Raw genomic sequence first — 14,862 nt, 5'->3', positions numbered from 1 at the left:
AATTTTGCCACGTCCACACTATGCTACCATTTTTTCATTTTTTGCTTATCCCGGAAATTTTGTTTACAAAAATAATAACCAGTACGGATTAACCGTATTTTTATAAGCCTTTATAACTTCCTCCTAACAGTTTTTTACTCATTTAGTTTACTTTCTAATAAATATGATACTATATTTTTATTTTTATAATCTTCCAAGGAAGGATTGCAAAATTTTTAATAATTTATACAGATGAAGGTAAAAAGTAATTTAATTAAACTTCCTTATATTTTTTTAGATTGCTTATCATAATAATAGTTTAAATGAATCAAGGTCACGTGATGATATTTTTTTTAAGTATATCTTTAATTTTGATATACTTATACGAATATATTTATATTTTATTTTCACGGTTTGTATAAATTATTGTTAGTTGTATGGACTATGTACACATAACATGACTTTTATTACATCACTATTTACGATTTAAATAAATTAATAAAGAAACTAAAGATATAAATTAATTTTTTTACGTCATTGCCATTGAAGAAAATAGTATTGAATTTGTTCCTCATTTATAAATGTATATTCACGAATTTATTTAACAACAATACAATAATTATCTCTCAAAACCTTTATTTTTTAACTTTAAATCATTTCGGAAGGTTCAATATACTTGTTTTTTATTGTTATATTAATACTGGATATTTCTTTTCTATATTTTAATAAATGCATTGAATACTGGTTGTAGATGTTTAGTGCGAGCTTTTAATCTCAGAACTACTAAAAAGTAAAATTATAAAATGTTAAACGTGGAAATAATTTTTAAAGGAAATATAATATTTTAAACCGGTTTAATAATTGACCATTCATGAAATGTCTTCTCATTTTTTTAACGATATATATTCATGATATGTATTAATTTTAACTGTGACATGGGCAGTATGCCAAAATTTCACTGAAAGCATACAATAAAATTCTTAAACATTTACATAAAAAATCACTATAAAAATGTGATTCTATTTTTTAATTAAATATTTGTATTTAATTATTCTTTTCTACGTGTATTTCTCAATGAAAATTTAAATTATTTGACAATTAATTCATAATAAACAATTGATTAATTATGGTAATTAAATTTTTACATCATTTTTCTCGAAGTATCATTACTATGAATTGAATCATTTGTACGGATTAAAATGATGGATTATTTTTAAATATTCATGATTATATAATAGTGAAATAATTTTATAAGATACTGGAAAACCGGTCTACACTTAAGCTGTAAGGTTGACAAACTTTTCTAATCATATTAAGATGTTAAATTTTATTATAATCGTGTAGGTCTTCTTCTTCCTCGCCTTAATCCCAACTACTTGGGGTCGGCCATCATCGCGTACATCCGAAATGGAATAATTCGCCTAAGTTTTGTTCAGGACACCTCATACTACTTGACAACAATTTTAACGCCGGCTGTCGACCTGACGCAACCTCATTAGTCGCCTCTTACGACTGGCAGAGGGGCCGTAGAAGTATTCTTATACTCTATCCACAGGGAAATTATAATCGTGTAGGTGTTCTATGATAAATATAATATATATAAATATACATCGCCATTTATATAAATTTCATAATTGTCAACAAATAATTAATAAAGTATAATCGAATTTTAACATGATTTAGCTTTTAAGAAATTTGAAACGTGCATATGATTTTCACCTAATGTAACTAAATAAAAATATATCAACCAATAAATTAAAGATTTTTTTTAAGTTTAGCTGTGTTAGGTTTATTATTTGACAAACGCGTCAAACGAGTTCTCCCATTCAAGTGATATGGTGTACATGGAAAATATTCATATATAAATTAAAATAAAAATTACATTTTTCAGTTTTTCTTGATTCGTTTACAAAAAATTTAAACTTGAGTTTTATAATTATATTAAATCTTATATAAAATCCTTAAAATGTTTCGTTATAGTTTATTTATTTTTTACTATTCAATCAATTTTATTCACTTAGCCAGTGGAGTATGTTGGGACACTGGCTGTCAACCGGACTCGTGGGATCTGGTCGGATGTGCAGAGTACAATATGGTAGAAATTAGTCGAAGAAAATGTCCTTATGGTAAAATATACTCGTGTTGCGAAAAAACCGACTATAATCTTAGTTATAATCGATTGCAGAGCAGAGTATTGTACGGTGATTTAACTTATTATGATCTGGGACTAACGGCATGTGGCAAAGTATACAAAAACAGCGACTTGGTAGCTGCCGTAGCCTTTGGACATTTCAGGTCGCTCAACCCTAACTTGGATTCAATATGCGGACGAAGAGCTAGAATCTACAACAATAAAGGAAGAAGTGTTGTTGTGAAAATTGTAGATAAATGTGGAGGTTGCAAATGGGGTGATATTGATGTGTCAAGGGCTGCTTTTCGTAAACTGGAGCCACTCTCTGTCGGAAGAACTCGAGTCAAGTGGCATTATATTTGACCATAAGATACAATTTAACACAGAATTTTGTCCTAGAACATTATATCGAAGAAAAGGTATCTTTATTGTTATTGTTTGTTCTGAAAATCAAGGATTTGAGACTTATAAGTTAATGTTTAACATATAATGTTAGATATTGTTACTAGTACTATTCTATTTATATTATGAATATTTCGTATAATGTATAAAAATATCTGATATTATATTTGTTTTAAGAGATAATGCGTTTCAATGATTAGTTCGTACTTTTCGCTTCACTTTACTATTATCTATTGATAATTGACTTTATTTTATATTTATAATATTTATTTAACTGTTATTTAAAAAAAAATTAAAAATTTTTTTTTTTAAATCAAATTTTGATATTATCATCTCTATTACTCAACTATTATAACGAATGGAATAATAAGAAGAGGGCGATGTAATATTATGAACGTGATAAATAGAGAAGTAATATATATCTTTGTTATTACTTAATAGGGTATTTAGTATGTTAAAACTACTCCACCTCATATTCATTAAAATAATGATGATAGAATCTTGAGTGGTGATTTACAGCTGTTCGTAACGTTTGTTTTAATTAAAGGAAGTGTGTTAATATCAAGAGAACCATTTTTGTATATAGAAGCGTATTTATTTCTAATAAAAATATTAGTTATTTTAACAAATGTCAGCTTTTAGACTAAGTAAGAAAAGTTAAGATAAAAGTCTGAAAACATACAAAACATACACTAAAATAGAGTGTAAGAGAAAAACTAAGATGATAACATGAAAAATTAAAATAATTAAGTGAGATGAAAATTGTCTTTTTTTGTCTTTTAAATTTTTTTTCAATAATTTATTGATTTAATATTTTAGTGTAATTATATCAACATTTATTTCACTTACTGATTTTTTGAAATAATGTAACAATAGAACAATAAAGTACAGGGACATTTTTATTTGAAAACATAAATCTTAAAATTAAAATAATACCTTTTCAACTTTATATCGAAGCTAAAATTATTCAGAATATATAATTAAAAAATCATGTATACGTGTTTAGCAATGATATTTTCCAAAGTACGTTTATGTATTTAAAAATAAAAAAATTGCGGTTTACTTAGTTAAATATCTGTATTATTTTTTTAGCTTCAATTAAATATTTTAAAAATGTTTTTGTATTTTGATTATTTAAGTAATTTATATAAATGAACCACGTTGAATGCTAATTGTTCAAAATTATTAATAACGTTAGATTATATTACATTGCAACTGAATGATTAGCCAAGACACTCATAAACAAATTATAAAGACTTAAGATAAGCAATAAACAATTTTATATTTATATAATAGTTTATTTCATATTTTTAAAAATATTAAATGATTCAATGAAAAATGTTTTATTTAAAAAAATTAGAATACAAATATAATAAAGAAAAAAATAACTAGCATTGCAAATTGGAATATTGTAGAGATACATAATTATATAAGTTTCAAAAGATTGAGTTGTCTATTGGTGGCGACTACGAGGTGCATAAACAAAATCTTGTGACTTAACGAATTCTTTTCTTATATCAAATTCTTCATCGGGATCGAGATTATGTCGAAGATAATATTCTCTTAAAATTGTTTTTTCTTTTTCAGTTAAGTTTATTATTAATTGACGTCGTCTTATTTCATCTTCTTCCTTATACGTTTTGGCATTTATTAACCAATAATAAAAATTTGAGACTTTATTACTACTATTACTCAACACAGATTCAATATCAATTAACAACTGATTGTCAGCGTAGTGACTTGGTATAAGATAAAAGTAACGTGCTACTATTTCTTTATATATGAGGCGAAAACGTGAATGCTTGCGTACCATTTCTTTTACATATATAAACTCATCTTTTCTTGTTAAACCAGGTTTAATTGTCGGGCTTAACAATACATCATCTTTAAATTATAATTTTAAAAAGTATGTTATTAATTTAAATAAATTTTTATAGTTTTAGTGTTGATATTGAAATTATTAATTAAATTTAACTTGACTACTAGTAAAATCATACTGAAAGCTACTGATTAACTGATAGGTAACATAATACAATTTTTTTTCTGGAAACTTTTTAGATCATAATAGTATTAATTTAATTCTATATATTTACGTATTATTTCAAATTATTTAAAAATAAAGAATGATTAAGATAATTAATTTTTCTTAAAGTCTTATTAGAGGAAATTTATAACTTTCTATGTGTTATGAAGTATAAATTGTTCTTTAGACTCCAGAAAAATTAACTTCCATATTTCTCTCTTAAAAGTATTTTTTTTTACTGCTAAAAGGATACTTCAACGCTACTTTATCAATAATTACGTCAAAATTTTATGAATGAAACTATTCATTAATTCCAATTTATTTTTAGAACAAATCCGCCAGAATGAATCTACTTTCTACAAATAAGACAATACTTACTAATATCTGACTCGCTAACTATAACAAGATAATTAATGCTTGAAAATAATGCATAAAAATAATAAAGCATGTGTTACATTATACTTACTCGGTGATGTGCATTGATAAATAGCTACAATTTAACAAAATATAAAAAAGATTATTACAAAATATAAGAATGTCTTCAGAGCCCTCCCAAAAAGTTGTACACTCACTAATTAAAACTGAAATTTTTATTAAATTATTCAATAATTTTTTAAACATATTAAATTGATATTATATATTTCTTGATTTATCAATTATAAAATGGTTTTTGAATCATATTCTATAAGGGTTCACCTTTATTTTGTTAAATAGTAACATACATATTTAAATAGCTTACAAAGTGAAAAATTATCTAATTAAGAAAATGACTACTTGACGAATACTTTTAAAAATGTATTTTGAAAGTTATTAACATTTTAAAATATACATTAGATGTGAAGTATTACTTTTTTTTAACAATATACATTTCTCGACTGCACTCTTCCTCTGCCTAGGCTAATGTTTAAATGTTTTGAGTTAGTTTTCTCAATTAGATATTTTATTGGTCTGTTAAATATGTATGTTTCCGTCTATGAAAATCAAGTTGACACACTTATACAGAATAAGTTATGGATTAAAAAAATACTTAATAACTTATACAGAGTGATTTTTTTATTATAACCCATTCAATTACTTACAGAATAAATATAATTCAAACATTTTTTTTTTTTTTAATATCTTTAGTTACACATTATTCTTAAATTATCAACCATGTAATACTTTTTAAGTTCACCCTTTATACCTGGTAAGGGTGTCAACTTTTGCCAACTGTGACAGCAATGTCATAAAAAACCAATTAGCAACCTATATTTGTAACCCCTTGTGTATTATACATGTATATTAACTCAAAAATTTTTAACTTTACATGTTTATATATAATAAACAAATGAAGTTATACTAAAAATTCAAATTCCATTTACTATTAATTTAAACACTCTAACATTTTATTAAATTTAAAATATGTGTTCCCATTAAAAAAAACAAAGTTGACACCCTTACCAGATATAAAGGGTGAACTTAAAAAATATTACATAGCTAATAATTCAAAAATAATGTGTAGCTCATGAAAAAAAAAATGTTTAAATTATATTTATTATGAAACTAAAAGATATCAAAAATTTTTTAACATAATTATTATTTTAAGAGAAACCGAGTGTCTAGCGTTAAAGAAATCACTTGTATTTTAAAGTACAAAAACCATCAAATACGAATTTATGATTTGATAAAAGTATGAATTATAACAAAACATATTTAAACAATTTTAATTCTAATCATTATATCTAAAAGTTTATGTGACACAAAAATAGAGTTTTCAGAATTTTTACATTTTGTATTCTGACGCATGCCGAAAAATTATCATCTATATTATCAAGAAAGTTAGTTTATTAGATTTTTTTTTGTCTCACAGAAAAATTACTATATTTAACATATCAGGTTTTGGGAGAATAACTACAGTATTAATAAGGTTGAAACTGATAAACTTTAATTTAATTATCATTATTTTAAAACTACGTTATTCAGCTAATCGTTTCATTTCAAGAAATTATTTTTAATATTATATTCATTATTTTATCTTATATCATTAAATTTTTTTTAAATTAATTTACTTACTGGCTATTTCAAATGATAATTTAAAAAAAAAAAAAATCAGTTAGTAATTTGAAATATTATAACGGATAACAATGTGATTTATCTGTAGTTTTTATTTATTTAGGTAATAATGTGTTTTATAAGTTTTATTATACAAACAATAAAAATAAATAGATCATTATAATATTTTGAATAATCTTCACAAGTGAAGAAAATAAATAGTCGTTATGATAACATTAATTGTTTTTAAAGTTTATTTCATAGTTATTGTATTAAAAATAATTATAAAACACACTAAAGTCCATATCCATTTGAATATTTTATACAAAATTTAGTTAAATAAGTTATACTACTAAGTTGAATCAATTACCTAAAAATTTTATAAAAAAATTAAATGGTTTTATATTATTTATCAAAGTAATGTTATTCGAAAACTTGAAATTTTTAACGTTTTTGAATAAAATATAAACAGAAGATTATTTATATATAAAACTTCTTGAACTCTTAAATATTATAAAATCTCTTTATATCTATAATAATGAAATATTTGTTTAAGAAATCATTATATGGAAAATTTTTATATACCATTTTTTACCACCTACTATAAAGTATATGTATATCAAATCAACAAATATTTTACATGAAGATTAAAAATTTACTTTTATAACATATCTTTCGACATAAAGGGCAGCTTAAATTTTTTACTCTCCATCTTTTAAGACAATTATAACAATATACGTGATTGCACCCTGTTATTAAAACAAGGCCCTTAAATTCATTTAAACAAATAGGGCATTCTAGAACAAATAAAAAATAACAACAACATATTATTGTAAGTCATTTATACAATTCTACGAATTTCGTAGGTTAAATTTTTGTAAAACATAAATAAATTGAAATGATTGTAAAAGTTCGTTTTATTTTAGGATTAAACAATTTTTTGCTAACAGTTTCTTTTCTTTCGCATGAAATTAATATTCCTTTATTTTTTAATATAAATTTCAAGTTGAATGATATTACGAAATTAATGAGACGATTAAATTTAATAATATTATTTTTACAATTGAAATAATTTTGAACCACTTAAATGTCTCAAAAACCAATTAATTAATCATTCAAACTATGATTGTCGGTTTCATGCCTATACTTTTTTAGCCTTTTACTAAAAATAATTTCGTTCTCTTCAATCATATCCACTTTTCAATGTGTAAAATAGAATTTAAAATAAACTACTAAAAATAAAGCATTAAAATTTCGTAATAATGATAATAAAAAAATTATATTTTTATATTTAGTATTACGTAGTTCAATTTAATATCTCTTAATTTAATTATTTCCTCGATAGGTCGAGCTCTTATTTTGTCAAACTTTTATTGAAGTTTGTGAGCTCAGTAAGTTCATTAACCAATAACTATAATTTATTCATGAGAATGATAATTGATTTGTATAATCGTTTAAATATTTTTAATAATTTAATAAATCATTCTATAGTATGCAGTACATGAGAAATTTTACTAACATACGTATTATTAAGAAAATTTATTTAATATTATTTTTTTATGTCTCATTAAGGGCTATGTCGTCTTCCACCCAAAGGAAGGTTCTTAGCCGTTTATACTACTGGTTGGGTCGTTAGTCCGTCGCTAGAGAAAGAATGCGAATCAAATTATGAACTGATCTTTCGCAATCGTCAAAAGATCACAAATCGTATATAATCAAAGACATTACCCTCAAAAATTGAAAAAATTTTCCTCATTCCCCGTAAATCTCCAAATCTCCAAAATAATTTACTTATTTAAAAATCGCTAGTTATCAAAATTTTTTCAATTTTTTTACTTAAAACTGCCATAACTTTTCTAAAAATGAACAAATCAATATAAATTTTTGTTTTATAAATGCATGATGTCCTACAAATCATTTGATATATCTTTTTTTATAAATTTGACCCTTTACTTGGTCACAGAGGGGTGTTCAAAATAACAACTTTTTCAATTTAACATTTGAAAGTGTTCCGGAAATACTGAATTTTTTATATATACCTCTTAAATTAAATTGTGTAATATACTTTATTTTGGGAAAAAAAATTTCGGACTTTATTTTGACTTCACGAGAAAATGGCTATAGTATACTATTTTTGTGTTAAAATTTTCGATTTTATATTTAAAATTTTTAACTTTATTAAGTTATAACTTATCGATAAATATATAAATGAATAATTTTTTTTTATGAGAAATAATATTTATATACCTCCTCATATATTACACTTATAAATCATAAAATTTGTAATCAGGATATAAATAAGGAAATAGGATATCAAGTAGCTTTTGGAAAAATTCACCTATTTTTTAAAATTAAAGCAATCTACAGATTTGCATCGAAGCCTTTTTTATGATAGTGATTTTAATTACTGTCAGATATCATTATATTTGACCCAACTATGCCACGTCGCCACTGTGCCGCGGCCTCACTATGCTATGTTTTTTTTTATTATGTATACATAGAGTTCTAACCTTTTTGTACATCTATACCTGTAATATAAACAATTGTAAGATAAATATAATTAATTAATTCTAAATTAAATACACCCAGAGAAAAACCTCGATCTATATAATAAATTCATTGTTCAATTTGATAAATATATCATTACTATTGAATCAATGATATATTTATCAATATGATATTTTTTTTTCTTGTCTTGAACAATAATTATTTATAAGAATAGTTATTTTGTTCGTATTAATAAAACATTATCATAAGCCCTTGATAAAATTTCTCTTTCAATTTTGATTGAGGTTTTTCTTTGGGTGTATAATTCATTAGAATTATTGTTTTTTAAATTATAAATTAATTTACCACAGGATTCATACAAGATGAATATTAAAAAAATGACTGAAGTGATGACTAAATTCTGAAAAAAATTTGTTAGTCAATTTAACTTTTATATAAAAATTATATCATTTAATGATAACACATACCATTTTAATAATCAGATTGTAATTCTATTGTTTAAACTAACATTTTATTAGACTACATACTATACACATAATATATTCATCAATGTAATAAAACAAAAAATTTAGACCTTTTTAAGTAATACAAATTTTAAATTTATTTTATAGAATATAATTATTACAAAAAATAGGATTGTTAAATTACTTCGAAATATATGTATTTTAAGTCAGGGAAAAAATAGAATAAAATTATATAAATGTCATATAACTGAGTATACAAATTAAATAACGTTAATATTAAACAAATTGTCACTTATAAAATATGTAATTGTAATATGTAATTGAACACATGGAATAATATTTCATATATATTTCAATACTTAAGCGCCCGAGAGTACGTTGGGCTTAATTCTATCAAAACAACTATATTATGCAATTTACAGGAAACCCGATTTTTTGAACGGACATATCTCAGTTTTTACTTAAATAGGTTCTTGAAATTTTAAGGTAATAGATTAGATTAAACTCTTGTAGTTTAGAACGTATAACGTGACAAAAATGTATTTCTTCATTTTATAAATTTATATTTTAATCTATATTGTTAAAGTTGCTGTGATTAATATTTTTTTGTTTTTAATATGTTTGTGCACGTTATTTGTATCAGCTGTGTCATAAAAGCTATTTTGACGAATATGTTTGCTAATATCAAATTGTGTACACTTCACAAATTATTTATTTTTTGCGTGTAACCGCATTTTAATATATAATTTTTTTTTTTTTTTTAAGTTAACAGCATCAGTGAAATCTGTCTAATGATTCTGTAGCCTTCCGGTTTGATAACAAAAATAAGGTTTTTGAACTGTCATGATGATCAAATAATTATTTCCCGTGCCGCAGAGGGGTTGAATTTCCATAAATGGGGATGAAAATTAGTTTTTAACGCATAACTTGGTAATACTTTTATCACAATAGTTTATAAAATAAAATTTATTTCATAAAAATTAATTTTATAAAAATAAACACGTTATTGAATTTTCTTAATCTCAATTGCATATTTTTTCATGAAATAATTAACTACACATATGAATACGCTGTTTTTTCCAATTTTTGCTTTTTAAGCCGGGTTTCCATTACTAAATAGAACATTATTCTATATAAACAGAATATTTGTCTACTCGTACAATTATACAAATATTACTGTTCCGATTACTCGTCTATTTGTTAAACTATTTTGCATTTTTCATGTTGAGTTAAGTGTTGACAATCAGTGGTAATATGTATTTTTTTTACATTTATCCCGTAACCCGGGTAAGTTGTAACACAGTAATTTAATGGTTTTACATACTTTATTTTTCGGGTTTTTGCAGTTCTGAACTAAGGATTAAATTATCAAAATATTTTAATATAAACTTCAAATTAAAAATTTAAATGTCTATTATAATTGTCCTATTTTAGAGTATAGTGCTATCATCTGGAATACACATACAGCCAACGACGCTTGTTTGGTTGAAAGAGTACAATGTAGATTTTTGCAGTTTGCTGGTTTTGTATTAGATATTCGTCATCCCCAACATGAATACAACCTATTGCCGAATACCTTAATCTTCCCTCACTTGCTGATCGCCGAAAGGCCCTAGGTACTAAATTCTTAAAAAAATTTCTTGATGGTAAAGTTGACTCTCCATCTCTTTTAACGCTAATTAATTTTAAAGTTCCCCAGAGAAAATCCAGAAATCACGGTCCCTTCTTCATACATATCTGTTCTTCTAATTATATTTATAATGAGCCAATTAAGCGTTTAATGAAAAATGCCGATGAAGACCCCTCTTTCAATTTCAATTAAACATTTATTTTATATACTTTTGTTTAAATGTTTGTTTTTTCTTAATGTTTATTATTTTTATATTACTGCTTTTCTTTTTGTTTGTTTGTGTTTCATTTTCTGTAACTATATTTTTGTATAATAAGGGTCAACAACGTTGAATAAATAAATAAATAAATAAACAAATAATATAATAAACATATTTACGAATACTGTACGTTACATCTTACCCCGTGTTACTCTTATAAATCAAAATATTCAATTATTTCATTAAATGTATGTTCTTTAGATACATTATACCAATAGTTTTAGTTTTAGTTATTATCGAGGTGGACATAATGTCCATGCACTTNAGTTTTAGTTATTATTGAGGTGGACATAATGCCCATGCACTCAGACCTGTTGGTCCATTGTGCGCACCTTATACCGAATTGTCTTGATTCGGTTTACCCACCTAAGTGTTATCACCAAAGTGTTAATACCTTTTCAACCATAAAGTCACCTCTATAGATGACCAAAGAGTGCTGTATTTCTAGCGAAATTAAGTATCTCTCTGGGCTTTAGGTTTTTAATATTTTCTTTTTCAGGAAAAGGTTTACTCAAGTAGTTTGATTTTAGTGTGGTCAAGGCTTCACATTCGCACTTCATGTGAAATAAGTCTTCCTCTTCTACTCCATACTTCCTGTACAATGGTGATTCCGATACTCCCATTGCGTTAAGATGTTTAAGCAACTGACCATGTCCTGTCAGTAGACCAGCCAGGGTGCTTATTTGATGTCTAGTCATGCTATTAAGATCACCCAGCAATAAACCAGGGGTCTTGATAAACATTTTAGATTGTCTAGGTACTACCAAGTACTTCCAGATTTTCCTGTGTTGTTCTCTGCACCAATTCTTGGGTAACGCTTTGAGCGATTGCTCAGTGAGCCCTACCACTGGTTCTGGTCCAACATAGGTGTTCTCTGCTCCTTTCCTGGCTAGAAAGTCAGCATTCTCATTTCCAGTGACACCGTTGTGTCCCGGTACCCACGCTAGTGTAACTTTGTTGAACCTCGATAGTGATTCTAAAGTTTCCCTGCATTTAAGGACCAGCTTTGAATTAATNCCTGCATTCGAGGACCAGCTTTGAATTCACCTGATCGTTACAGAGTGCTTTCAAAGCCGCTTGACTATCACTTAAGATAGTTATCTTCCTATTTTTGTATACCAGCAGGTTCTGAGCCCCTACCAGTATCGTCATCACCTCTGCTTGANGCAGGTTCTGAGCCCCTACCAGTATCGCCATCACCTCTGCTTGGAAAACAGAGGGTGTTGTGCCCAATGACATACTGACATTTATTCGTGGCTTTAAGCCCCAAATTCCAGCACCTACCTTTCCTGATTTTTTGGATCCATCTGTATATATCACAAATCCTCCTTTGTCAGTCAGGTGGTTAATATTCCATTCTATACGTGTAGTGATCTCCACTTTGTAGGGAATGTTATTCTTAAGAACCGGTTTGATATAGTCCAAGGGGTATTCTAAAAAGCCCTTGTCTATCTCTTTTAGTATTTTACCATGTTCTGTTGTATCACTCTCCAAAGTCCACATACCTAAGTTGTGGAATCTTAGTGATGTAGCTTTGGCGTGAGCTATCACCTCTAGATGCAGAGGAGGCAATCCAATTAGTGCCTCTAATGCGACCGTTGGTGTAATTCTTAATGCTCTAGTGATGGCAATAGCAGCCATTCTTTGTATGCGACTAAGTTCTTTTATAGCTGTAATGAGCGCTGTTCTGGTCCACCAGACTAGAGCACCGTATAATATCATAGGTTTAATCACTGACGTGTACAACCAATACATAACTCTTGGTTTCAGACCCCATGTCTTTCCCAAGGCTCTGCTGCAAGTCCACAATGTGGTCATTGCTTTTTTAATTCTTGACTCAACATGTGATTTCCATTTTAGTTTACTATCCAAGATAATACCTAAGTATTTTACTTCCGACTTTAAGCTAATTTCTTGTCCATTCAGAGTAAGAGTGTCCAGACTGTCTAGTCTTAATTTACTGTCTAGGTCANTAGTGTTAAGTCTCTGTTGTGCTAAGTCAATAATAGTGTCTGGGAATTTACCCACCACTGCTATAACCAAGTCATCCGCATAGGCTTGTGTATAACAATATTTGTTTAACTCTCTAATAAGCGAGTCCAATACTAGACACCATAGCAAGGGGGATAGAACCCCACCTTGTAGGCATCCCTGTTTATCCACTTCTATCCACTTAATAATAAGTGGTTCTATTCCATGCTGTTGTGCAGATTCACACATAGCATTGAAGGGAGTATTGTCAAAAGCCCCTTTGATATCCAGGAATATACCTACTGCATACATTTTATTCTCTACAGCTTTCCCTATCTTAGTGATTAAGCAGTGTAGAGCTGTATCAGTAGATTTCCCCGTTTGATACGCATGTTGGTTTTCATGTAAAGGGTTCTCCTTAAGAGGCCCCTCCTTGATGTACCTATCAATAAGTTTCTCCATAGTCTTAAGAAGAAAAGAAGTAAGACTTATTGGTCTGTAGGATTTTGCTTCATAATAGTTAGTGCGGTTAGGTTTGGGTATAAACACCACCCTAACCTTACGCCAGCTTTCTGGTTAATAACCATAGGCAAGGCATGCCCTAAATATTTTGCAGGGATGGGGATGATTATCTCTAACCCTTCTTGCAGAAGTGCAGGGAAAATTTCGTCACAGCCTGCAGCTTTAAAACTGCCAAAAGCTTTTATTGTCCATCTTATTCCATTTGAAGTTATCACTTTCCTGGTTAGTCTCCAATCATCACAGGTCACACGTTTGTCCTATGCATCATGTTCCTGTTCTCTGTTGTTAATTGCAGAGTCAGGAAAATGTGTGTTCATCAAATGTGATAATGTTTCATTATCGTTATTGGTGAACATTCCGTCTGGCAGTAGTATCGCCTCGACAGTTTTGTTTGGTCCATTCCTTAGTGATCGCAGAAGTCTAGTTGCTATAGGAAGTTGTTGTATATCCCCACAGAACTTCTTCTAGCTTTCTCTTTTGGACTTTTTCAATGCAGATTTGTAGTTCCTTTGGGCGTCCTTATAGGATTCCCAGTTTTGTTCCAAAACCTGATTTCATTGCTTTATTTAAGAGCTTACGTGAACTCTTTCTTAATTTAGACAGGTTAGCATTCCACCAAGCTACACCTTGCCCTGTACCTTACCTTTCTATTAAAGGACAGTTTTCTTTGTAAGCCGAGGCAATGGAGTCCTGTAGCATATTTACAGCCCTTTGAGTACTTTGTCTCGACCCCAATCTAAACTGTAGGTTATTCAGATCACGAGAGAGATCTGTCCTGTAGTTGTCCCAGTTTGGTCTTTTCGGGTTCCTATAGTACTCCGTCTTAACTTTGTTAATTTCCAAAATGAATCGTAAGTGCCTATGATCAGAAAGAGAAGGTTCGGAGGACACTTTCCACCCTTTTAACTTTTGAAGTAACCCTTTTGAACAAACTGTCAGATC

At 27.5% G+C, this 14,862-nt stretch overlaps 2 protein-coding genes across 3 annotated transcripts; one reads left to right on the top strand and one right to left on the bottom strand.

Annotated features, from left to right (window-relative positions):
• Positions 1-1,315: 1,315 nt before the first annotated feature.
• LOC126898473 (papain inhibitor-like) lies at positions 1,316-2,691 on the top strand. The gene is made up of 2 exons (XM_050672519.1): positions 1,316-1,319; positions 2,001-2,691. Exon 2 carries the CDS (start codon positions 2,072-2,074, stop codon positions 2,471-2,473), a length of 402 nt encoding a protein of 133 aa, XP_050528476.1. The 5' UTR covers positions 1,316-1,319; positions 2,001-2,071; the 3' UTR covers positions 2,474-2,691.
• Positions 2,692-3,813: 1,122 nt separating this feature from the next.
• LOC126898464 (uncharacterized) lies at positions 3,814-9,682 on the bottom strand. Of its 2 annotated transcripts, XM_050672502.1 has the most exons (7): positions 9,542-9,682; positions 9,420-9,474; positions 9,077-9,094; positions 7,226-7,363; positions 5,002-5,025; positions 4,914-4,931; positions 3,814-4,396 (listed from the first exon to the last, which is right to left on the bottom strand). In XM_050672502.1, exons 1-7 carry the CDS (start codon positions 9,542-9,544, stop codon positions 3,966-3,968), a joined length of 687 nt encoding a protein of 228 aa, XP_050528459.1. In that variant the 5' UTR covers positions 9,545-9,682; the 3' UTR covers positions 3,814-3,965. The 2 variants fall into 2 exon arrangements, with proteins under 2 accessions (XP_050528459.1, XP_050528460.1); XM_050672503.1 differs by lacking the exons at positions 9,077-9,094; positions 9,420-9,474; positions 9,542-9,682 and adding an exon at positions 8,295-8,529.
• Between the last annotated feature and the right edge of the window lie 5,180 nt (positions 9,683-14,862).

The sequence above is a fragment of the Daktulosphaira vitifoliae genome, unplaced genomic scaffold (assembly GCF_025091365.1).
Source record: "Daktulosphaira vitifoliae isolate Bord-2020 unplaced genomic scaffold, ASM2509136v1 Scaffold_2, whole genome shotgun sequence".
NCBI classification, from domain to species: Eukaryota; Metazoa; Arthropoda; class Insecta; order Hemiptera; family Phylloxeridae; genus Daktulosphaira; species Daktulosphaira vitifoliae.
This window is presented reverse-complemented; position numbering and strand designations above follow the sequence as displayed.